The sequence below is a fragment of the Episyrphus balteatus genome, chromosome 1 (assembly GCF_945859705.1).
Source record: "Episyrphus balteatus chromosome 1, idEpiBalt1.1, whole genome shotgun sequence".
Lineage (NCBI taxonomy): Eukaryota > Metazoa > Arthropoda > Insecta > Diptera > Syrphidae > Episyrphus > Episyrphus balteatus.
Window position 1 is genome coordinate 27646359 of NC_079134.1, and position 27211 is coordinate 27673569.

Below are 27211 nucleotides of genomic sequence, written 5' to 3' on the forward strand. Positions count from 1 at the left end.
AAAAAAAAATACACCTGAGAAATTACATAGTGGAGGCTGTTCGTATGGTCGAATAATGCATAAAAATATTTTTGTTATATTTTTGGAACCCTCCATTTTGTTTTTATTTACAAAAAACCATTTTTACAGACCTTACGATGTAATCTATCAATATCTCAGTCATTTTTCTAACAACTCTCAATATGTTATATGTTTTTGGAAAGAGGATTTCTAGACCTTTTGAATGATGTATATAAGTCTATTGTTTAAACAAATTAAGTGTAGGTTTTTATCCCATAAATCTTGAAAAAGTGATTTTTTTCTCAATTTTTTCAATTTTACCTAATTATTTTTGCAAAATAAAACAAACAAAAAAATAAAGTAAGGTTATATTCTGAAAGAGTATACATTTAGGCACAAATTGGCGTATATTTTTATTGAATTGGATAAAAACTGCGGAATCTATGCTACTTTTTCGTAAATACAAAATGTGGCTTTTCATGATGTGAATTGCAAGATGCACAATAGGGTGTTCGTTATTTTAAAATAATTAGAATTTCTATGCTCCTAGGATCTTATATGGTTGAAAATAAACTAAAAAAAATATTCCCCAAGTTTCAAGTCTCTAACTTGATTCTAACCTGTGCCGCAACTTGGTTGAAGTTTCTTATGGAAATAACATGGGGTTTCTTGGACCTTGTTCGATCAATTTTAAATTCCAGCCAAACCATTCGTTCAAAAAATTAAAAACTTTATAGACTCAAATTTAATAAGTGTAGCTATTATTTGAAAATTTTTCAGATTTTTAATTGTTATAATTTTAGAGATTTAGCTTGTTAAAAAAATCATTTTTCTCAGACTTTTTCAAAAATCGCTTTTTACACGTTTAATGCCAAAAAATTAAAAAACATACATTTTTGTAAAGCCCTATATTTTATTTACTTATATTTAAGTGGCTTTCAAAATACTTCCTGCTTGTACTAGCCCTGCAATAGTGCGAGTCTATTATATTAAAGCTTGCTATATGGTCCCAAACACCTTTATTTCGATAGAAGATCAACAAGTTGTAGGCTTTAATTAATGTAACCACAGTGTTACTCTCGCTTATTATCATGTTCTTTATGTTTTTAACGTATAATATGTAAACACGTATTCATCTATCGTACGATTCTATTTATTCTAATTATGCTTTGTCTATTTACCATACATTATCGTATGACCTATTTTATGTAAATATGATTTATCCAAATTACCGTATGACCCGATCATGCACTCTAGTTGTTAAGCTTCAAAATTGTAAAATATTTGTATAATAAAGAGCAGTTCTTGTCCATCGTCTGAAGCGATAACATCGTGTTTTCTTTTTAATTATGTTATATGTTTGGCCGTCTTACATATCAGAAGTGGGATCTATTAAACCCCGTTTTTTTTCATGTCACATTCAAAGTTTTTAAGTACATTTTATGTTTTTATGTTTAATGTTTGAAATTAAAAAAAAAAAAAAAAAAAAATTCGTGCGTGATTACTGAAAAATTAAAGTAATGGCTAAAGTTCGAGCACAAAAATCTAACAAGAGACAACAGTGGCTTCTCTTAAAGAAAAACTAATCCGCTTTAATCTCAGCACTGATGGAAACAAATCGGTGTTGAAAATGAGGTTGCAAGACCATGTGGACCAGCTAGAAGAACCTCAAATTTCAATTCATTTTCCGGAAGATCCAAATGAGGAGTCACCCAGTGACGATCAAGACGATGACCTTCAACTTCAGATCAATGCGCTTGCGGAAAAAACTAAAAAGCAACGGGAAATTTTAGAGCTCAAAGAACACTTGCAGCTCTCTGTAGTACGAGAAGCTTTGAGGAGACAGAGCCAATGCTCAGGTGGGACGAGCAACCAGAACATACAGCTTCTGCTTTTACGAAATCAGCTACGTCATTGGACAAGTTAAATGTGTTATGTGAGTGATCGTTATTTATGTGAGTTAAGTTTTATGTTGCATGTACCTAGTTAAAAATGAAAAAAATTGAATTAATAAATTATGATAAATTTTCTGATTATGTTTATGATAAGAATTATGATACCAATTTAATAATTAGTAATAAGTTTTATGCAAATTATGTTTTATGCAAATTATGTTTTATGTAAAAATGTTATGATTATGATAAGCTTAGTATGAAAAGTATGAATTTAAAAAATTCTGATTTTATCTGAAAAAAAAAAATGCTACAAATTGTGTGAAAAATTATGAAAATTTTAGCGTATTTGATTTTACTAAAACCAATTGTGATGAAAATTTTAAAATCTTAAGTGACGAAACTTTCGCTACAGATATTTTGAATACACATTTTTGTTGTGATATATGTAAATGAATTTAATTTGACAATAATTAATAGTAATATAACTTTTGAAAAAAAAACATGGAGTTTATAATATTATAAAATGAATTAATTATGATTAAAAAAAAAACTCCTAGTTCGAATGTTCTTTAAATCAATTTTTATAACTTTAATACAAGTTTTAATTTTGTAATTTTGTTTTAATAATTATATTTTGTTCAGTTATCATTATCGTTTGTTCAATTTGTTGCTATTTTAAAAATGTAAAAATCGAATTATTAGAAAATACTAAATGAAAATATGTACTAGAAAATCGAGTCGATTTTATGTCAGGATTGGCCGAACTGTAGGCTTTAATTAATGTAACCACAGTGTTACTCTCGCTTATTATCATCTTCTTTATGTTTTTAACGTATAATATGTAAACACGTATTCATCTATCGTACGATTCTATTTATTCTAATTATGCTTTGTCTATTTACCATACATTATCGTATGACCTATTTTATGTAAATATGATTTATCCAAATTACCGTATGACCCGATCATGCACTCTAGTTGTTAAGCTTCAAAATTGTAAAATATTTGTATAATAAAGAGCAGTTCTTGTCCATCGTCTGAAGCGATAACATCGTGTTTTCTTTTTAATTATGTTATATGTTTGGCCGTCTTACAAAGTGTACATATTTATAGGGCACACCCACTTCCATATTGTGTCAGATTGGTACTTGCGACCGAGGATGAGGTCTAGTATCTATAGGGGCAGGAACAAACAACAAGAACCATAACAAAATTAAATACAACATTTGAGATGTCTCTGAAATGCACTTGTTTTCAATAAATACTTTTCTAGTTTATATTTTCTTTGGGACATAAGCCTACACAGACAAAACAATTTTAAAATTTCGTTCGAAATTTTCTACCGTATCTGTTTTGTACGACAAACCAGCAATGAAGTAAACGCCAAAAGTTGGCGCTTACGACAAACCAAACCTAATCCGATGCTTATTTTGTGGATATACGACAAAATGCATACTAATTATCTCAGTAACGGTAAACGATAGGACAAATCTGATAACAGAAATGAAAAGAGAACGTTCTAAAACATATTACTGCATATCCAGTTTAAAAAAGTGCATTTAGGCGTTTACGACAAAACAACTCTCGGGCGACGATATTAAATTTTTTGGATCAAAAATAACGGTACTTGTCATATACCAATTTTAGTAAAGTTTATAGGTATCCTTTTGAAATTTCCTGATAAATTAATAAAGCTGAGCTTGGAAAAGGATTTAGCACTTATATGCTATGTCCAGTGGCGTATCCAGGAAAATTTTTCAAAAATTTTTTAGAGGGTAAATGTACGAAAAAATTTTCTCTCCTATTTATTCATCTTTGATCGAGAGTGAAGCGCTGTGCGGTACTGAAAGTGCGGTACTGAAAGTGGTATGTATTATATACAGCCTCGTACTACTGTCTCCTCTTATCACGTTCAAAGTAGTGTTTTTTCAAAGTTCTTGTATCACAAACATTTTACACACACAGCAAGATATTGAGCCATCATTAAAAAAAAATTTTTTTCGTTCGAACTTTGTCTGAATGTCTTTGTGCTGAATTCAAAACAGTTTACAGATTTATTCTTATCAATTTTATTGGCAGTTTTAATGGAAAAAAAGCAGTATTTTAAAGAAAAAATAAGAAGATACATTTTGCAAATTTTAAAAGAAAAATGTTTTAAATAAAGCGAATGAGGTTGCAAACACATAGGCAGTGATAAATTATTATATTTCATGACTCATGCCTAATGTGTTTTATGTATTTTGTATTAAATTAACAACAAATAAACATTACAAAACAACAAAAATATAAGTTTTGATAATATTTTGTCCGAAAATTGCAAATTCATTGAAAAAGGAAATTCCCGAACAGAAACAAAGTGAGTTGAATTCGATCAGAAAATCTGAATGTTGAAAAAGTGCAGAAAACCTAATTTCTCTTTCAATTGTATGAGCAAAAAGTCAAATGCAGAACGTGAAACTCTCAAAAACTAATTTTTAATCAAATATGTACTTCTTGATGTTTAATCCGAAATACATATTTTTTCGTAATATTTTATTTTTTTTAAATCCAAATCAGAAGCGCAATCTGGAATTTGCTTAAAGAAACCATTAGTTATGTTGACCACTAAGATTTTGAGATATAAAAATTTTTTATTTCCAATATCTTTGAGAAAAATATTGTTTAAAAAAAAAGGGAAATATACCTTTTAAAGACGATTGCATAAGAAGTTTTGCAAATTTTAAGTTCTATGTAATTTGCCAACAAAATACTAAAAAATTGATCTGAAGAATTCCGAATTGGGTTAAAATCCGAAAAAAAAAATAATTCAATTGTCAACGTCAGCTAAGACTCTTACTCAAACAAACACAAGTTAGCCTATTCAGAATATGGAGGGGGCTCGAGCATTTGAGCTGTCTCTAAATCTCTAAGATTTTCTAATAAGTTTCAGTTAATCATGTACATTATGATGAAATCAGGTAAATAATAACATGATCTTGAAGGCTTAGGGGAGGGCTTGAGCCCCCTCAATTCGCCACTGGCTATGTCCCACATTAAAATGATATTTATGTAATGTCATAGATATTTAATCCTATGTGGGTCACGAAGTAAGGAATAATTAATGTCATAGAGACATCATTTATTTTGGAGCCTTACGACTAAAACTAAAGTTTTTAAATTTTTTAACAAATTGGTCAGCTTTGAAAGTGTTATATTCCGAGTTCTATTGATTCTTCAGAACCACGGTTACACTAAAATAATAGAAAAATGTTGTCGTTTGCTTTTCCCATTGCCATAGGACTTAAATCGATTTTAATATTTTTACCATACAAGTAGAATTTTCACTAGATATATGTGACAAAAAGCTTGAGGGTGAAGGTTGCACCGAGGCCGTTGTAACAGTTAAAAAAATCTTTTGAACAACAAGAATTCTTTATTTCATTTATTTGTATTGCCTAGTAATTTTTAATTTATATATTTTGGAGTTTTATCAAAAAAATAGTGATAAAGGTTATAAAAAAAGGTTAAACTTTATTATAATTAACACAAAACGTTGAAAATTGGAGTTTGAGAAATTTACACTAAATTTTTTCCTTATATTAACTTAGAGAAAAAATATCAAATTTCACTCGCGTTACAATTTTCTTGTTAGTATTAGAACGACTGATTTAAAAAAATATCCTTTGCATTTGAAAGAATAATGTTACCTATATAATAATAATTTATCTGAAAAACATTTCTAAGTGTCAATTTTGTTTCTTTCATTCACAGTTTATACAGTAGTAGCCAGCGATGATGTCCTCACACTTAGTCCATCCACCGATAAAGTAGTTCGTTTTACCAATGAATCTCACATAGTTTTATGTAATGCCCCCACCGATCTGAAAATCCATTGGAAATCACCAAAAGGTGATATTATGAAAGATGTCAAAGGTCGAATTCACATTGAAGAAAAGACTCCAGGTAACTCAAATAAACTAATAATAAATAAATCAATATATTTATAATGTATTTGTGTGTGTGTGTGTGTGTGTAGGACAATTGGCCCTCATCTTTGTGCACATCGCTCTTAGCGACAAGGGTAATTGGACGTGTGAAGATGTCGATGGTACAGCGAACGCCAACAAGTCCTTTAATCTTGTTGTATATCGTAAGTGTCAATATGAAAAAAAAAAAAACGACAACCACTCTTTTGAACCACTTATAACAAATGCTATTTTTTTTTTTTATTTTTTTATGAACAGAAAAAATCTCATTCACTGAAAATGCGACTATCCTAACTGTCAAGGAAGGTAAAAATGCGACAATTCTTTGCGAGGTTAAAGGTGATCCCGAACCAACCGTATCCTGGCAACTTAATGGACAACCAATTGAATTCTGTATGTATTTTCTATCTATCTCCTGGCTCCCGCACTGAAGCCATTCCGGAAATCCTCTTTAAAATTTATCCCCACCCGCAAATCGTGTATCCAACTTCAATTTGTTTCTTTTTCGTCCTTTTCCCTCTCGCGCTCTCTATGGCACCACTAGAATCCTTTTTTAATCCTGGCGATATAGTGGAAGCTTTATCTCCATCACCTACCGATATCCATTCATAGTGAATCCCTGTTGCATTGATGGCAAAAAATTAAAATTGAATCCTAAAAGGGGGTTTATATATCCCCAAGTGGTGCTTCTCGTTTGGTCCTTAAAATTGCATAGATATCCTTTTCTCATTTTTGTTTTTGTTGCCATATCGTGTGTGTGTGTGTCAGTGTTGTGTGTTTTTGTTGAGAGTGTTTTTTATTTTTTTATTTTTGTTACTATTTGCAGCAGCTACATCGAAGTTCCGCAAGCTAGCTGATGGATTACTTATCCACAAGGTGACGCAAAATGACACCGGCGAGTATACGTGCAAAGCGTATCAATTTACAAAGGATATCTCGGATGTACAAGAACGAACCGTCCTGATGAAAATCGAACGTGAGTATCATTTTTTTTTTCATTTTTTTTCAGTATTTCTTTTATTTTTTGTCACACAAATCGATGTCCTTCACGTCGTTGTTGTTGCTTCTGAGCTGCTGGATTTAATCTGTGTGTGTGTGGGTGGGAGAGGATTTTTTTTCATAGACTTGCAGAGAGATAGGAAAACTTTGCAATATTTCATTTGAAATCGTGGCAAGGATAACAATTTACACAAACAAAATAAAAAAAAATCTCAGAAAGTAATAGCTGACCAGAAAACAGTGCCGGATTATTCAAATTTCTACCTATAGCAAAAGTAGTAAAAAAAAAAAGTATTGGTGATACAATTTGTCCAAGACAGTATTTTTGATATGTTGGCTTCCCCGAATTTTCTTACTTCTCCGGTTAAATCACGGTTCACTCTAATAGAATAAAGAAGTTTTTTTTTTGGTTATTGATCTGTTAAAGTTAAAACTGGAAAAAAGAAGATTACAAAAAGTCTAAATTTTTAAAGATTTTTTAATTGGCCGTATCTTTGGTAAGAAATTTAATATTGAAAGCGTAAAAACCAGATAAACACTTTAGTTTTAAGGTCTTAATACGTAAGCTTTTAATTGTTTTTTCCAAATCTCCCTTTCGAGAACTTTTAATAGAGAAATTGTTGTTCAAGATATCGTTAAAATAAGAATTTGTCTCATGGTCAAATTTTTTAAAAAAATTTTAATTTTTCTTTTGTTCTGTAGAAATTTTAGCTTAGCAAAACTTCAAATTGAAATAGGAAATGACTAAGGGTAACTACAAAACTGTTTTGCAAACTCACAATTTATAGAATATAAAACAAAGTAAAAATGGAACTTTGAAAATTTTGACAAGAAAACTGATCGAGCAACAAATTCGAGGTTTAAGTTTTACATCTGAGTTTAGGTTACTTCAAATTTCTGCATAAAAATTTTGAATTTGTTTTTTTTTTTCAATGCTGAATTTTGAGCTAACTATTTCAAATAAAATGTATTTGTGGTGTTGTCTAGATGTTGTTTCATTTTTTAAATAAATAACAAAATGAAAAAAATTATAAAAAAGTTTAAATTTTTTTATTGATAAACACATCACAGCATTATATATATTTAAAAAACAAAAAAAACGACGCGTTTCGGAAACTTCTTCCATCATTTGTTATTTAATATTTGTTGTGATAAAAAGAAAATCAATGCAAAATTTTGATTTATTTATAATTTTTTTTTGTTTTACTTACTTATTTAAAAAACTTGAAAACTTCAAAAAGTTTCAGGGTTTGCGTCAATTTTTTTTTTTTTTTTTTTTTTCAAAAATCCTCCAATGCCCTGATCGAACCGGAATTTCATTATTTAAACTTAAAATTGAATTAAAAAATTAAAGAAATTAGTATGATTTTTAAAAAATAAAAAAAACTTTTGAGGCTTTAATAACGAAGTTTGTTGACTTCTAAAGCATTTAAAAAGCCTCAAATTTAGATGCCAGCCAAACCCATTGTTTGTAATTATTTCAGATTTTGTCCGATATAACTTCAGACTTATTATCGCGGAAGATTCAAAAACTCAAAAACCATGAGAACAAAAAATATTTGGTTCACGCAAAAAATTTGCATTTAATTAGCTACAATTACTGATTATCTATTAATTCGTATTGAATTATATTTGGAATTTCTGTACGAGTTTTATAATTAGGTATATAATAAAACACTTCTTATCCTCGTACAATAGTTGTATTTATTTACAAACGTTTTCGAAAAGTTAACTTTTCATCTTCAGGTGATAGCAAAAAATATAATTTTAAAAAATTTTTTGATAAGTTTACAAATTAATCAAAAATGTTTTTATATAAATTGAAATTTTAATAATTTTGTTAAGTAATTGAAATTTAAAGTTATTTTAATAATGTCTAATAATGATAATTTTATAATAACAAGAAGAAGAGGGAAGTGAATAAATGCGTTTAAAATTTTTTCTCAAAAATGTACTTAGATGATAATGGTTTTAAGAATTTATGCAAAGAAGATCGTTCAAAAGTTTTGTTTTTATTCATGTTTTTTGTACGATTTATGAACATTTCTTCATAAGCATTTAATAAATTTGGGTTGTTAATTTCTTTTAACAAACGAAAACCTGCTATTTTATGATTTTTATCAATCATATGATCTGCTGGTGTTGATTCGTGTAATGTTTTTGAGTGTATCGATTTATAGTGTTCTGACCATCTAATTTTAGTATTTCTTCTTGTTTGGCCTATATATATTTCATCACAGTCTTGACAAATCACTGAATAAATTCCAGATTTCTCAAGAATATCTGTTTTGTCTTTTATGGTCCCAATTAGATTTTTGACTTCATTCAAGCTTCAATAGATATAGACAACATGTATAACAGTATTCCAATATCAAAAGCTGAAGAATCAATTGAGAATTGGCTAAGAAATATAAATACGCTAGATGATTTAAGGGTAAGTGAATACATGCGTCTTGTTAATTTATGCTTTTCAAAAAATTATGTCCAATTTGATGATAAAGTCTATCAACAAACTGAAGGTCTGGCTATGGGCAACCCTTTATCTGCTTTTGCAGCAAATTGTTTTATGGCTGAATTCGAAACAAAAGCTAAAGAAAACTACCCTGACTTTCCATTATTATGGGTCAGATATGTTGACGATACATATATTATCATCCATAAAGACAAACTTGCAAATTTTCTCGATTTTTTAAATAATGTCATGCAAGGAGTAATAAGATTTACTTTTGAAAGTGAAATTGATTTTCAATTACCATTTTTAGATGTCATGGTTAAAAGAGTCGATAATCAGATAGAGTTTGATATATACCGAAAACCAACAAACACTGACAGATGTATTCCATCCAACTCAAATCATCCAAAACAAACTAAATTTGCAGCTTTGAATTCCTATTGTTACCGTGCTATTAATGTTCCTCTTAGCAAAAACAATTATAATAAAGAGGTTGAAAATATTCAAAGAATAGCAAAAATAAACGGTTATACTAATAGAATAGTCAATAGTTTATTAAAAAAACATCGAGAGAAAAAAGATTTGAAGAATTTAACCTCTTTAGTTCCTATTAAAGAAAATGTATTAGCATATATGGGTGGTACATTCATTGAAGGGTTGACTTACTCTTTAAAAAGAGTACTAAATAATTTTTCAATAAAACTATCACCAAATAGCAATGGTAATAAAGTCAAAAATCTAATTGGGACCATAAAAGACAAAACAGATATTCTTGAGAAATCTGGAATTTATTCAGTGATTTGTCAAGACTGTGATGAAATATATATAGGCCAAACAAGAAGAAAAACTAAAATTAGATGGTCAGAACACTATAAAGCGATACACTCAAAAACATTACACGAATCAACACCAGCAGATCATATGATTGATAAAAATCATAAAATAGCAGGTTTTCGTTTGTTAAAAGAAATTAACAACCCAAATTTATTAAATGCTTATGAAGAAATGTTCATAAATCGTACAAAAAACATGAATAAAAACAAAACTTTTGAACGATCTTCTTTGCATAAATTCTTAAAACCATTATCATCTAAGTACATTTTTGAGAAAAAATTTTAAACGCATTTATTCACTTCCCTCTTCTTCTTGTTATTATAAAATTATCATTATTAGACATTATTAAAATAACTTTAAATTTCAATTACTTAACAAAATTATTAAAATTTCAATTTATATAAAAACATTTTTGATTAATTTGTAAACTTATCAAAAAATTTTTTAAAATTATATTTTTTGCTATCACCTGAAGATGAAAAGTTAACTTTTCGAAAACGTTTGTAAATAAATACAACTATTGTACGAGGATAAGAAGTGTTTTATTATATACAATTACTGATATTAATTTTTTTTTATTGTGCCCAAAGTATCCGCCAATGTAAAGGACCCGTTTTGGAACTAATTATTTTCGACCAAAAAAAGAACGCTACCTCTCATATAGCAATTTTGGTAAAGTTTAACTAACTCTCGAAAACGGCTGCTACAATTTGGAATAAAAAAAAGCAAGTGTTATTTCTTAGATGTTTCCAATGAAAAATTTTTTTTTTTTGGTCAAAAATCTTTTCAATTTCAGTGTATTTTATTTATACAAAAGCATTTATACGACTTATTTTATTATAAATCAAGATTTTCCAAAAATACACTTTTGGTTTGAAATAAAAATTGAAATTTGCTGATTTGTTTTCCAATTTGTTTAAATCCTTGTTCTTATCTTAATAAATAATAAAATAATAAAATATGCGTACTTTTTTTGGAGCTCAAACTGATTTCAAAAGTTAATTTTGATTCCCTTAAATAAATTTTTTTAAGTAACTGACATTGTTCACCCACAAATACACTTATCATTTATTTACAAAAACCGATCATTTATTAAAAGGTAACTTCGTCTAAATAAGCTTTTGTCTTAAAGGAACGGATATGTCATGATGCCCTTTGTGATTGTTTTTTTTTTTTAAGTTCAATCTGTTTTCCTACACAAGTAGGAAGCACACTTTGAATGGGTACACCATGGCGTATACGTACTTTTTTTTGCATTTTCACTTAAATTTTATTTTATTGCATTTAAATCATAAAAACTTAAAATTAAAGTGAAAATGCAAATGTATACAAAAATCTGTTTCAAACATATTCATAGTTAAACTTTCATGTTTAAAATGCAATAAAATAATATTTTAATATAAAGCAAAAATAATTAAAAAAAAAATACGTATACACCATAGTGAACATGTTTTAAAGTGTACTTGCTTACTAATAGCAAATTCGTATGACCCTTTCGTGCATTTTATTTATTTTTTCATACTGTTCACTTAAATGCACGATTTCTTAAACGTTTAATCTGACAAACACTTTTAAAGGAAAAATTTTACTCAACTTTTTTTTCTATGTAAATCGCTCAATTCCACTCCTGGTCCACCCAAAAGTCATGATAGTGAGTGGCGGATGGAGGAGTAAATGTATCTACATATCTTGATGTAACCAAAAAAAAAAAACGAAAGATACGGTATGGCATCACATTGCATTGAAATTTTCCCCTTTGTACCCAAATGTTGACACTTTAGTTTTGTTACACAAAATGGCGGAATATTCTGTTCTGGTTGCATGCAAAAAGATTTGCGAAATTAATTCATTTATCTTGTCGTGTCGTCTGTGTCGTTCGTATGTATCTGATAGTCGTCCGTCGTTGTCGTTATCGTTGTCCCCGGTTGTCGTTGTCGGTCAGTTGCTGGCGCTGCACTGCTGGTAGTTTTTTTTATAAGATATGCAAAAATTTGCATTGCATCCGTGGCAGTGTGATGATATTCACCATCAGGATGCCACGAGTTGGGGTTGAATTAATTTAACCCACAAGAGGTGATTTTTTTTTCTCACTCTTAATTTTTTTTTTGTATTTAATGAATGGTCTACTAATTGCACTAAAGCTGTATGCTATCTCTGGAGGATTATCCTCTGAAAATACTATGCTGGCAAACTAATGATGCTGCATTAGAAGACATTTTGACAGTTTAGAGACTTAGAAGTGTGTGATGAAGGGGATATTTTGACTGATATATACCATAAAATGGTCGCTGGATTTTTTTTATAAATTCATTAGAAGTGTATTTTTTTAAGAGGACTGTCATTACCGTTATATGAAACTGAGCTTAATAAAATAAAATAAAAAAACTGAGCAAACTTTTTTACCACATGAAATCTGAGATAATCAAATGATATCAGCAGATGCGTGGTTTTAAACACTTGTTACGTTGTGGACGGAAAACATTTTTTTTTACTAACGAGAATTATTTTTTAAACTTAAACTCCTTTGTTTAATGTGCTATTGATGTCCCTTAATTTGGTTGTATGTACGATGCACCGCTGTGGTCATTTCAGCTAAAAAATTAAAATACAAGTTTTGATATATGAAACTCACATATAATTAATGAATGGATAATTACATGTGTGTTAAAGCACCTGGGCATACAAATTACTGCATATTAAAACATGTATATGTATTTGCAAAAAGCTGTGAATAAATATAAATGTTCTTGGGTTTTCAATCAAAAAAAAAAAAATTAAAAAAAATTACAAAACCTCTCAGCACATTTTTGAAAAAAAAAAAATGTTTCTAGATTTTAATATAATTTTTAAAAAAATTTTATTTTTATAGATGGTATAATTAATTTGTCTAAAGGAGCATACACGGAGAAAAAAGTGTCATATTAGCAAAAAACCATGTAGAAATCCGCTTATATTAAGGTGCGATCCGCTTAATTCTATCTGGTTTGTTTTCTCCGTGCATTAAATTTAACTGAGTTTAAGTGGAATCACCTTATTTTAAGCGGATATCACCTTAATTTAAAGTGGTGAAATTTAATGGGCGCATCATCTTATTTTAAGGTGACACTTTTTTCTCCGTGTAGGAACTTTGCTTTTTTAATGTTTTTTTTTAAACTTTCAACTCTAGCCCTAAAATTAAAATTTGAAGCCGGGGACCTGACAAGGTTATGAACCTACATTGAAATGGCATTTTAAAAAATGGAGGAGACTCTTTTTTCAAAAAAAAAAAAAAAATAAAATAAAATCGTTATGGTTCGCTGAGTTTGACACTAGATCGTGTGATCTCACGCTTTTTAACTGCAGATGCAGATAAACAAGTTGTTTCATATTAACGTTCTATATTGATACCACTAAGCGATGATTTAAGAAAACGCTTAGTCTGGTATGTCTTTACTTATATCAATGATGACTAATGATTGAAACTTGGAAAAGGTCTCAATTATTAAAACCCCTTCCCGCCAAATTATCGTTAGCTACATGGCGCTTACGATGTTGTAGTTTACATAAAAAATCGTTATTATATTTTGTTTTTAAACTTATTGGAGACAATTTTGATGTGAATGTTTTTATGAGCAATTGTAGATCAAATTAACACAAAAAAGTTATATCTTATTTGTTCTTCTTGTCGAAAAAATACAAGTAGGTACATATATGATGTTGTCCATAATTCATAAGTTAATTTTGCGCTTACTATAATTTGGGAAAGGCTCAATATTAGGGTGCTTCTTATATGGTCGAAAAAATCTTTTTTTTCGATTTTTTAATGGGACACCCCTGCATTATGTTCTACCACTACCATATAAGCATAGTGTATGGTATTTTTTTCCGATTTTAATATTAAAATTTAGGGGTCGCTACCATTCACTAAAGATTTAAGTAAAAAAAAAGATCAATTTCAACAAAATTTTTTTTGTTACAGTACAAAGTACGTTTAAGACCCGATTTTTCAATCTTCTAATAAATAGTCAGTTAACTGTCTGTCGAATAAAGATATTAGGCTCATAAACAATCAGATAAAATCATTGAATTTTTCAATTAAGCTATTCTACAGAATAACACAAAAAAAATGTCAAATTCAAAAATATTCAAAATTAAACTTCATTTTTATTCCGCTGTATTTTTATCAAAACTTCTTTCAAAACAGTCAAAGATTTAATATAAGGTACTTAATTCTGATTACAAATTTTTAAATTTTCTGAGAAAAAAAAAACAAAATTTGGTGTATTTTTTGAATTGTGGTAGCGACCCCTAGAACGTGTTTAAACTGGACCAAATTTTACCCAATTTATATTTAAGGCAGGAAGAACAAAATGAAAGGGTGTCCCATTAAAATTTCGAAAATTGATTTTTAAGAAGCACCCTACTCAATATATTATTTTTTAAAGGTTGTTCATTTTTCCTTGTACATGATAATTTTTGATTTGAGGCCAACCTTCTTGGAGAAATTTTTACAGACAACTTTGTTACTACAAAAAAAGTTGAAATAAAAGTGATCATAAAATCTCCCAATTTTTTGAAATTTTTCATTTTAGACAACAGACGTAGAAAGGAGAAATCAATCCTCTTAACTTCCTTGGTTACGGCCTTGTTCTACAGTGAAATATCCACAGCCGGTCTTTAATGAAAATTTGTTGTCCAAATAAGCGCTTCATAAGTCATAACTACCAATTTAATTTAAAAGAAAATTTTTATACAAAAGCATTTATATAATTTTAATGTAAATCAGAAATACAATTTTGAAAAAGAAAAATTTTTAATTTAAAAAACAAAATTTTTTTTTTTTTTTTTTGAAAAATCAAATTTTTGGAAACGAACATTGAATTTTGTTTAGATGTTGATTAGTGATGACCATTGCAAGTATTTTGTGTACATGCAAACAAATCATAAGAATAAATTGTTTTGGTATACATACGGTGACCATCCGTCCCGGTTTACCCGGGACAGTCCCGTATTTCTACAGCTTGTCCCGGGTTTTTATTAAGGAAAACCGGGACGTATAAGTGTCCCGTATATTGTTATTTGTCCTGTTATTGTCACGTATATTTTTTCTTCGAAAGTGACGTTTGGCTTAAAAGCCCAATACGCTGCTGAAGCAAAACGAAAAAGTCTCCAAAGTAAAAAAACTCTTTTGGATCAAGAAAATTTACCAACACAATTAAATGTGAGTGACAAACGATTGAATACGCTCCAAATATTCTAGCACGGGTAAGAATTTCGTTGGTTAGGCAGCGTAATGTGTAACGAAAAGTAAAATTTTCGTTTATGATTTCGTTGAGTTGGTTTTGTAAAAAAGGTTGAAAAGTTTTTTTTTTTTCGAATAATGTGCAACATATATGAACCTAGCTAAATTTCAAAACTTTTAAGCATGTTAAAAGTTGAATTAAAGATTATAAAATTTCAAATCATTTAAAATAAAATTAAAATGTTAGAAAACAGCTCTTAAGGTTTTTAAAACATAAAACCTATCACCTATTCAACCGTTTTCTTGATTTCTGATTTCGTAAACGACTTAAATGATTTCAACGAAAAAGTTCCTATAAAATAGTTTAAGAAATTCGATATTAAAATAAGGAAACATTATGAAAACTCATTTTACCAAACCAAATAAAATTTTTTTTGTTGAAAAATCAATATTTTCAAAAAGATCCTTAGAGGATATAATATATGGAGTGCTTGTTCCTATACCTAATACATTGTAACGCCATATACACGGATAGGGGTCGCTGCCTTCGTTTTTCAGTGCGAACCCGGTTCCGAAGCTGTAAATAAACACGCTTGTTGATGACAGACACTCATCGAAAAACTTAAAGAAACTAGAGCCCTCTATAAAAGCTTCACGGAACTAAAAGCACAAGCACTCCATATATTATATCCTCTAAGAAAAGATCCAATGAATTTTTATCTGTCCCGGGTTTCGCTTCTAGTAATATGGTCACAGTAGGTATACACCACAAAATATTTTCTGAAATTTTAAATGATAAAATTCTGCCTATTTGGCCTGACATAACTTTTGTACATATTCAAATTCAGTCGTTGTCATTTGAGCATTTTTGTACGCAAGTATCTCTCTACCCAAAAAGTTTACCAAAACCTCTTCATCGTCAGGTTTGAAAACTTCTTCAAAACTTTCAAAATTTTTTGCATAGTAGGTTTTTTACTGCAATTAAACTAGAAACTGTGACGGTTGGAATTGTGTTAAGTGCTGCAAAATGCGTTTTTTTCATGGATGTTGAAATTAAAATGATTAAGTTGCGTACCTACACCCTTGAATCAAATTAAAATTTAAGTGAAACAAAAAAAAATTCTTCCCTTTTTCAAAAATATGACGAAAAATTAGGGGTTTATCATTAAAATATGCACTAAAAACCAAAATATGGGTTTATATGCATTTAAAGCAAAATATGCAAAAATATGCACTAACAAGTAAATGCCATTTTAAAGGAAATTACTTGATTCGAAAAACTGTCTTATTCCAATATTTCTATTAATGTGGGAAAAAATATGTAGGTATTCACATATATCCTTGCCCTGGTGATGACATATTTTATTTTACCAGTTATTTCAAACCAAGTTGGAAGCTTCGAAAGGTCTCTGCTAACTGCGTGATACGAGTAAAACCGTGAAATATTCTGCTTTTTTTCAGTTTTTGGCTTTTATTTTCTAAAAGGTGCATATTATGGAAAAATTCACTTAAAAACAGTTAAAAACACAAAATTTCCTATAACTTCATAGTAAACGTAGCTTCGTAGATCTTAAAATTCTTAAAATACAGCACTTTAATAGATGGAATTTTTTCCAATACAGCAGATCACTGATCAATGCTTGTTTCTCCTCTGGTATGGTTCTTATCTAAATCAAGAAAAGGTCTTCTAAGCCAGAACTATGAATTAGTTTCATATATGTTGATGGAATAAAAAGTTTGCCAATCAAAAGTTGTTCTATTGAAACTTTTCAATACTTTAACGAACTTTAATTTTTTCGAACAACAGTAATTTACAGATGCTTAATTTTTAAAGATTTTTCTATTATTCTAGAAGATTCATATTTTTTAAATCTTTCATAGACCCTTAAATTTTCATATTTTCAACTCATAAAACACACCTATTCAATCTATAAATCTTATCCTTCCACTTTTACTTGATAAAACAATAAAAACTTCAAAATAAACTTCCCATACAAAGTATTTAAATCACAGTTTAGGTGCTGTTTCCTCGTGTTACCTCACACAAAAACCCATCCATGAAAGTAGATATGCCTTCCTCTTAAACCACTTAACTATAAGAGCTTCCGAAAACTAGCTTAATATTACTAAATTTACTTCTCTAGGAAGCTTCCCATCGAAATAATCCTATGTTTGAAAACTTTTACTTCATTTGTTCGCGATTAGCACATTCAAATTTGTTTCCCACTCCCTCCGCAAAAAAGTTTTTAGACAACTTTTCAATTGCCCTATCATCTTAAATAGCTGTCTTTAAATTCATTCTTGTTCGCACTAATTTGCAAATTGTATGTGTGTCTGGACCAAGATTTCTTGACTAACTCTAAAAAAAACCTATTTTAAGGATACCTACATATCTAACTAGTGCTAGTACCACCTGCCAAAACTCATATCTTCTCTTATCTAAGCTTCTACTAGTAGCTCCCTCTATACCTACATTATTCTCCCTCACATCCAATTTTATTCCAAAAGATTAACCACGATTATTTCATCCAGCACCACCATCGCCACAATAACCATGAAATTTCAATTTTCACAATGACGCGCCCATCCTTGCTACAACAACTGTGGTCCTTAACACAGCAGTTTTCAGCTTTTTCGTAACGTAAACGTAACATACAGAAAACGATTCGCAGGCAAATTGAAGCACAGATTTGTAGCATTATCCAAAACTTACTCCATCCTCGTCCTTATCCTCATCCTCATGTCCCGGATGCCAGATAGTCCTCGCACTTCACCTCATACCACACAGCACACACATATGAAAACTGCTGTACATAATTGCTTTACAGAGGCGGATATGGCTGTGGTATTTGCGTGCCTACGGCGATTTCCTTTAATCCAAAAGCTTATACCAAGACCAGGACATCAGCAGCCCTTGCTTGCCTTGATTACCCGTAACCCGTTTTGGGAGCCGTTTACTCTCGTTTACTGGGGAGAGATTTCATTTTGCAAAAATATACTTTGCCATAGTCATTGAGAAATGAACTTTCTTACTTAACTTGTCTGCATGTTGATCTACTCTTCCCGTGTCTCGCCTTTCTTTGTCCTTGTCTTCATCATGAACCATGGAAATGCTTGAAATTCCACACACAGATAGAACACAGAGTAGGCCAGAGTAACATCAGAGTGAAGTCAGAGTCGGAGTCAGTTCATGACTACGAAATGCAACTGGAGCTTAATTGTTCGTAAATGACTGCGTTTCCTTCCTTACTCTCTTTCTATCTCTTTCTTCTCACAGATAAGCCATTTTGGACACACAAACATCACGTTAGCATGCAATATGGATACCCAGGTGGCAGGACGAGCATTTCGTGCGAGGCCATTGCTGAACCACCAGCAAATTTTACTTGGTACCGCAACAAGAAGCGTCTGCACTCCGATAAGTACATCATCCACAACGAACCCTACATCTCGACTTTGGTGATAGATATCAAAGATGAGACTTTGTACGACACATACAAATGTAAGGCGGCCAACAGTCAGGGTGCCATTGAGAGATCTACCCAGTTGGAGAAGGGCACAAAGCCACCGCCACCAATTCATCTGCAATTGCGAGGCTTCAATTCGAATACATTTGATGTGGATGTTGGTTCGGTACGTACAACGCCAGTGAGAAATTTAATGGACGTGAATGGCTTCCGGATTGAATTCATGACCGACTATGAATTCAAGTCGGCCGCCGGCAATTGGAGCTATGCCAAGCGAAAGGATTTTCCATTCGAAGATGGTAAGTTGGAAAATTTCTTTTTTTTTTTTGTTGAAAATTTTGTTTTAAAGGACGAAAAATCAAAGGAAATTATTTTAGTATGATCTTTATTGAGACACTTGAAATTAAATTATAGCCTTAAGGTGGCTTTTAACATCATTTTCATTTTTACATTCGGATTTAAAATGAAGTGAATTTTTGATTAGAAGACTTTATATGTGTTGATACAATTGCTTTAGGGATGTCAAAGCTATGTTAGAATAATTATTTGTATTAATTATTTTTGTTTTTGAAACTTTTTTGTTTGAAATGGAGACAATTTTACTGACAGACATAAATCCATATAGATTATGAATTTTTTTGGTCCAATATTAATTCTTTCAACAAACAACAACAAATTTAATTTCCAAGTGAAAAAAGGATCTAACAGTCTTTTTTCTCGTGAAAACAAATAGTAAAATATTGTTTCGTAGTGAATTAATTTTTAATTCCTAGAAAATTAATATTTTCGCTAAGTAAAAAATAAAGTAAGATATTTAGGTATCGCAAAAATATTTTACGTTCTGATATTTTAATGTTTCTAATCCATTTTGTATTTTTTTTACCCTAAAAAACTATTAAAATTTTGTGGAATACAAATTTTTGTAAATTTTTAAATTAAGATCTTATAATATTAGCTGTGTTTTATTTTTTTTCGTGATCCAGATCAGATCAATGTTTTTATTAGCTTTACAACAAAAGCAGGATTTTGTTTTGTTATTGTTTCGCAAAATATGTAAATACAATGATCTGTAATTTTATTGGGCCCTTGCGAAAATAAAATAGTTGGCCCCAGAAAATTGTATTGTTCTTTGTTTAATGAAAAATAAAAACTGTTATCGATTGCGTCTTTGAATCCGATTGCGTTTTTCATTTAGCTCCAATCAAACAGTACCAGAATTACTCCGGAATTTTCCGGATTGTTCCGGACGACCAAACGCTATTTAAACAGACTTCATAATAAAAGAATAACATTTTATTTAAAAAAAAGGGACCCTAAATAAGTCTTGCCCTGGGGCCCCAACAGCTCAACCAACGCCTCTGGTATAGATACCTTTAAAAAAATTATTGTGGAACTTAGGTATAAATTTAGTTAGAGTGCGTGAATTCGCTAACCTATCTTTTCAGAACACCTTTATCCAGGGTTCCCTGGTTGAAGGGAAAATCACCATTTTTGCCAACTTTCTTACACTAAAGGGATAAAATGGGAGACGAGGATAAAAAGGAGCAAAAATACCTAAAATGAGAAAACTATATACTTACAAAAACATGAGACACAATCCTTGAACAATGATTAAATTGATTTTAAATAAAACTTAATTTCAAAATAAACTATTGTAATCCACGCTAAGTGGATTTTTGAATTCTAAATTCAAATCCGAAGTCAAAAAAATCTATGACGTCACGTTTTTGAGATATAAGCAGATCAAAATAAATTTTTATCTACGAAATGTGACGTCATAGATTTTTTTCAACTTCGGATTTGAATTTAGAACGGTTTACGGAAAAAATAAATTCTCAGTTTTATTGAACATTGTAACTTTTCATAATATCATGTTTTCTTATATTTACTTAAAAACATAGTTGGCAACCATATAACCCCAATATTTTCAATTTTCTTATGAAACATAAATAGAAGAGATCTCAAAATTGTGATAAGTGAAAAAAAATACATGAAATAGCGTATTTAGAGGTCTTAAAGTGTGTTTTACTAAATTGGCATTTTTTGGACTTTGTTTTCAAATTTTTTGATTTTTTTGTAAAGAATATGAATCTATGAGTCCTAAATCTTAAATCTAACACCTTGTTGAACATGAATTTAGCCCAATTTCTAGCTTATATACTGTTTTGAAAATGAAAATTCTATTTTAAAGCTCATTCTTTCCGCCATTTTGGAGCCGCCATTTTGAATAAAAAAAAGTTGGCAGTCTTTTTGTATTCTCCATACTATTATATTATCATTCAGTGTACCAAATTTCATGACTTTTCGTCCAGAAATGGCCGTGCAAATGAATTTTGACGTCAAAAACAAAGAATGGCACCACTGTGCGGCATGCTCCTGCAGTGAAAAAAAAATAGTCCCAAAAAATACTAATTGTTACAACATCACCTGCCTTAATCTGCATAAATATTCTACGATTTACAAAAATACATTATAACGGGGGCGAACGCAGGGGGGGGGGGGGTTTGGGGAAAAACATATTCAGTCCTATTGTGAGTTTCATTTGAACAAGTTTCCACCCGAAAAAATTGAATTTTACTTATCCTCTATTGTGAGTTGAGGACGAAAAGTTGATCGCGTCCCGAAAACTCTCCGTTTTTTTAACTTTTTTTAGTTAAAATGCGAGGTTACTTGCAATAGGTTTTTAAAATTCCGGACGAACAAAAATATTTCGGGAGAAAAATTGACCACGTGAAACTCACAACAGGGCTGATAAATAATAAAAAAAAAATGTTTACTTAATTTTTTGTTTTTATTATATGTATAGATAGATACATTATAAAGGTTTTATTTTTTATGAATATAAACTAAATACATAAATTAATGTTTAAAAAAAAGTTTCAAATACATACTTGCATTTTTTTCTTCAGAAAAAAAGGGGATTTTTTTACGAAAAAGGGGAAACTAAAACGTTTTGGTGTTAAAAAAAAGAGGATTTTTATTTTGAAAACCTGGGAACCTTGCCTTTATCCCTCATTTCAGAGAGAGTTAATTATTTAGCTTACAGACGCATTCACACGAGTAACAACGTGTCAATGAATTTGCAGGTTTTACCATTATTTTCTTTTTATCATGTGAAATCTGAATGCTCAAACATTTACCAAAAAATAACAATGGCGAACCAACCAACATTTGCTAAATCTAATAAATTGTCCATCGTTCAAGTGGAACTTAATGTAAGTTAAAAGTGAAAATTGATTTTTTTTCCTTGGGAAGGTGTTTAAATCTTCAAAAGACTCTATGAGAACCGGAAATGGCGTCCGCAAGTGCGGGACTCTGACTGCCCTCGAAACAACTGTTCCTCTCGATTGCAACAAAGTGCAAATGCAACTTATCTACCAATTTATCTTTCTAGAACTTTTGTTTTTGCCCAAGCTGTGACCGTATAAAAATGGTCTAATTTTTAAAAAATTAACAAAATAATATACGGAATGCAGTTTTATAAATATTGCATGGTTCTTTCTTCACTAATAGGTTAAACTTTAGACTAAACTTTAGTTGTCACTCTCTTTTGCCGTAACTAAAATATGAGTACCTAAGTAACTACTTGGTAGCTTAATTTAAAAAAAAAAACTCTCAAAATAGCAGTTTTTCAGCTAAAATGTATGATATTTGATAGAGTTAAGGGCTAAACCATACTCAGATTTTAAAAGAGACCCTCTTCTAGGGTAAGGTGGTATAAGAGTGCGCATTTTACACAAAACAATAAATAAAACAATAACAAAAAGAATTTAACTACTTTTTTTATATATAGTTTTTAGTTTATAATCAAAGCAACGAAAAAAACTTAAAACTGGCAACAAAAATGTATATTAATTCAATAGTTATAAACAAAATACCACATTAGGTCATTTGCGCACTCTTATACACACTATTGTGTAAGAGTGCGCGGCTTAGTTTGTAAGAGTGCGCACAGGTGTAAGTTCGCACAAAATTCGCAAACAAAACTGCCTATCTTTAAATAAACAGAGTATTTTTCAACCCATCACTCCTTGCATGAGGAACAATCAATTTAGTCTTCGATTAATGGTTCCGAGAAAATTTCAATATTTCCTAGTTACTTTCATTTGCTTGTTTTCTGTAAAACTTGTATTTGGTTTCTTTTTGGTTGGAATTGCTTTTTCTAGCTGCTGTTTGCTGGTATATGGACAAATGCCAGTTATTTTGAAGCCTTGGATAGCATTTACTGCTTTTTTAACCCGCGCACTCTTATACATCATCATGGTGCGCACTCTTACACGTCCAGACATGTAATCGAAGAATATATATGTATTTCACAATGCATTTTATGACCAATCTTACGTGTTCCTTAAATGTTTCTTTTTGTCGACTTTTCAATGTCCCATACTTTGTTTATTGTTATTTTTTGTTGTTAAGCGGAAAATTTTATTTGTTTGGCAAGAAAAATTGGAAAAAAAAGTGCTAAAAAACTTAAAAAAATTTTGACAGCAGATCAAACTCACCTAGATTTTTCCAAAATAAGTGCATTCAGTCTTATATTCCATTTCAAACCGTAGAAAATCGCTTTGCGCACTCTTATCACCCGCGCACTCTTGTACCATCCTACCCTATATTTTAAATGTCGGGTGCCATCTCTAAAATACGAGCAAATACAATGTAAACCCTACTCCAATACTGCAAAATAATTGTTTTGTTTTTTGTTTGCAATTTTTCCTTTAAAATAGCGTTGTCACATTTTGACATTGTGGGAACCCTATTTTTTCATTTCAGCTCATCTTTCATTTGAGACCAATTTTTTTTCCTGTATACTTACCTCGTGTAAGCCTCACTGGATTTTTCGTTTTGTAGGTAACGAAATTGACCATTTAGTTTTGCAACCAGGTTGCTTTCGTAGAGTTAAATTGTTAAATATTGAAAGGGTTAATATCTATAAAACTTCGAATTTTTCTTAAAATTGCTTATGATTGTTCCTGATGACCATTTCAGCTATAGAACTTCAGAATTTCGTAATGAATACAAATCTAATCTCAAATTGTTTGTTTATTTTTAGGAGCAACATTTCTGATTGGCAACTTAGAATCCAACACAACCTATCTTATGCGTGCTGCGTCCAAAAATCTCGCTGGTCTTAGCGATTGGACTAAAGTTGAAAAATTCACCACACTTTCCAATGAACCACCTAGCGGTGGTCCTCGATCTGTCAGCCTGCTTACCGCTTTAGAAACTCTATGCATTTCATTTGCTGTGATTGCTGTTAGTAATGTGAGACCATTTTCCAACACCAGAGGGCGACACCATATACCAGTGTCACATGGATTGTGAGGTTATAAATAAATAATATAACTTCAAAAAGTCAATCAACAACATTCCTGTGGTGGTGAATTTTTTTTATTTTTCAATGCGATGTTATTACATACAAATTTGCTTTGTTTACTATTAATTTTTTTTTTTTTGTTCTGCCTTTGTACACAGAGTTATAAGTTCGAGTATCGAAGTAAAATAAAATAAAAACAGAGACGATTTATTAGATACGAAAGTTAAATGATAAGTGAAAAAAAAATTAATAAGAAATAAAAAACAAACAAAAATATATATATAATTATGTTATTATTATATATATAATTATGTCGATTATATACATCATTCATACATTTCATCATATAAAATAAACAAAGACAAAATAAAACAAAAAAAATCATATTTACCTATTCCAAATTTATTTGTTAACTATTAAAAAATTATTATTATTATACTTATAATTATAAATATTGAGGGAATAAAAACATAAATGAAATTACAAAAAAAAAAACAAATGCCAAAAACTAGAAGACTTCAAAGGTGAGTTGAATTTGTGTATAATAATTTTTATTTAAGGAACTATGTAGCCTTCAAAATGAATGGTTTTATTTAAGGTAAATTTAGAAAAAAACTTTTTTTATATACAAAAATTGGGTTTATTTTTAAAAGCTTAAGTTGGCGTTGCGTTTAATATAGATACAGATGTTTTATTATTCGGATTAAATCAACTTCAAGGTTTCTTAAAAATGCATTTTTTTACAATGATATTTTTAACCCTCTGTCGGCACACGGGTGCGAATTTGGCAGGACAAAAATAAAAAAAATTACGATTTTTCAAAAAAGTGGTCACAAAAAAGTCTCTTTATAAGGGTGAAAATATTTTTTTTTCGGAATTGTGAATACAATATTCGAATTCCTCGGAATACTCTACATCAATTTCATACTTGATTCTCTATAAAATATTGTGACCGAAAAAAGTTCTAGCGACATGAAAAAGTCTAAACCAAATTCGCACCCGTGTGCCTATCACGTCACAAAAAAAAAGGTGTGCCTACAGAGGGTTAATCTCACAGATTGTGATTATAGGTAGGTAAAAGGACATTAGTTGGAATGATATTTTTAAAAAATTCCTACTCAAAGCGTTTTAATTTAAAATTGAAGATGCGTTATTCAAAGTTTGTATATTTCAGACCACAGTTTTAAAAAAGATGATTACTGGAGTTATTATACAATTAAACATAAGTTCTTATTCCAAAAATTGAGTGAACTGCCTATAAGAATTATGTATTAATATGTTTGTTTGAAACCTAAATAGATCAAGGCTACAAAGTGCTACCAAATTAAGTCTCGGATAACTAAGAAAATTAGCATATTATTTATAGTATTTTAATACGTTTAAGTTATGTAACTGAAATAACGTTTTCCCTTTTCCAGAAAAGTAAATAACCTCCAGAATTTTAACCCAACCCAAATAGCTGCCTTGGTTTCAAAAATTATTTAAAATATCTCAAAAAATTTGGAAGAATCTACTGACTGTGATAGTTTCACCGATTTTTCTTAAATCCACTTTAAAAGATTAAAAAAAACGCGTTAGCCTTCTTATATCTGGGCTAAAGGCTTTTACCTTCAACGACAAATTTTTTCGAACGCAAAATAATTGAATTGAACAGAGAAAATTTGGATACGCTTAAAAATTTGCTTAAGTTTTTTTACATTTTATTCCTCCCAGAAATACCTCTATGAGAATCAATTCGACAAAAGATCATGATGAAAAAACAACTCAACAACATCATCAGCTTCAAAGCTCATCTATAATAACTCATCTAATGACTGCACCGCTAATCAAAATACAAGTCATCATGAACATGAGAAACATTTAAATACAAAAAAATTCAATTGCGTCCCTTCCCAAAAGAAGAACATTTAAATAAACTAAACTCAAAATTAATTTGTTCTAATGGAATTTTGTGATAAATTTTCTCATGATGAGTTGTCCTTTGTTGAGTTGTCCTATGATGATGTGATATAATTGTTTGATTGTATAGGAAATTTAATTCAATATACCAGTCGTAATACATCAAATTGATTTTCTCTTTGCAGATAGTACTTGTGAACTTTTTTTATGGCATTCAAATATTTGACATTAAACCAGTTGTCTATTGAAAAATGTACCGTCTTTTAACACAGATTAAGGTACTTCTTTCGTATCTACCCTTTTCTTAACAATCCATCCTTTGCCCACTTCTACTCCGAGCTGTTCTTTGTTCACAGCGTCTTGAAACTAACATCTTTTTTTAGGTAACCCAAAAATATATTTTTTTTTATTTTTGTTAACTTTACAGTTAGTCATTACATCATTAAATTTTTGAACAAAAGAGGCAGCACAAAATACAAACCAATCTTATTTTTTGTTTTTGCAAAATTTAATTTACCTACGCATATATTCGAATTTAGAAATCTTGATGTCTGTCCTTTTATATTTATAAATATTAAAAAATTCTAATTAAAAATGATTTAATTAAAAAAAAAAAATAATAATAATATAATAAAAAAAAAAATGTTAAGTTTAGCTTTTTGATATAATATTCCTCGCGCTTTTTTAAGTTAATATATTTTTGGTAAAACATGTTAATTTAAAAAAAAACTATATTTTAATAATAAAAGAATATTTCCTGACATACAATAATTAAAACAACAAAAATTTTTTCGAAATTAAAATTTAATTTCTTAAACAATATTTTTTCATATTCTTTTTTACTTAAAAAAATTATATTTAACAAAAAATTTGATGACAAATTGCAAGCTGGTATACGATGATAAAATCACTTACTCTTAACACTCTCCTCCGTTTTGTTATTACAATCCAAAAAAAATCATGAGATAGGCTAGTGAATCAGTCAAACACCATTAAGATCAATATTGCCTTCAAATAGAACCGAACTGATAAAATAAAAAAAACAAAAAATATTCTTTCCAACTTGCCAGTCTCCACTTACAACTCGATTTATTTACTTCGAAGAAGTACGAGATGTTATACAGAATTTAAAAAAGAAAACTACGTCCTACCAAAAAAAAAATAT

General features: G+C 29.8%; 1 protein-coding gene across 2 annotated transcripts in view; it reads left to right on the forward strand.

Annotated features, from left to right (window-relative positions):
• LOC129907615 (neural cell adhesion molecule 2) overlaps window positions 1-24401 on the forward strand; it is a 346234-nt gene extending 321833 nt beyond the window's left edge. The window contains exons 2-7 of one of the 2 annotated variants that reach the window (XM_055983899.1): window positions 5646-5837; window positions 5911-6024; window positions 6119-6253; window positions 6690-6836; window positions 18644-19132; window positions 23884-24401. In XM_055983899.1, coding sequence (XP_055839874.1) covers window positions 5646-5837; window positions 5911-6024; window positions 6119-6253; window positions 6690-6836; window positions 18644-19132; window positions 23884-24155 — 1349 coding nt within the window. In that variant the 3' untranslated portion in view covers window positions 24156-24401. Of the gene's footprint in view, window positions 1-5645; window positions 5838-5910; window positions 6025-6118; window positions 6254-6686; window positions 6837-18643; window positions 19133-23883 lie in introns of both variants that reach the window. The other variant, XM_055983898.1, reaches the window with a different exon arrangement.
• The last annotated feature ends 2810 nt before the right edge of the window (window positions 24402-27211 follow it).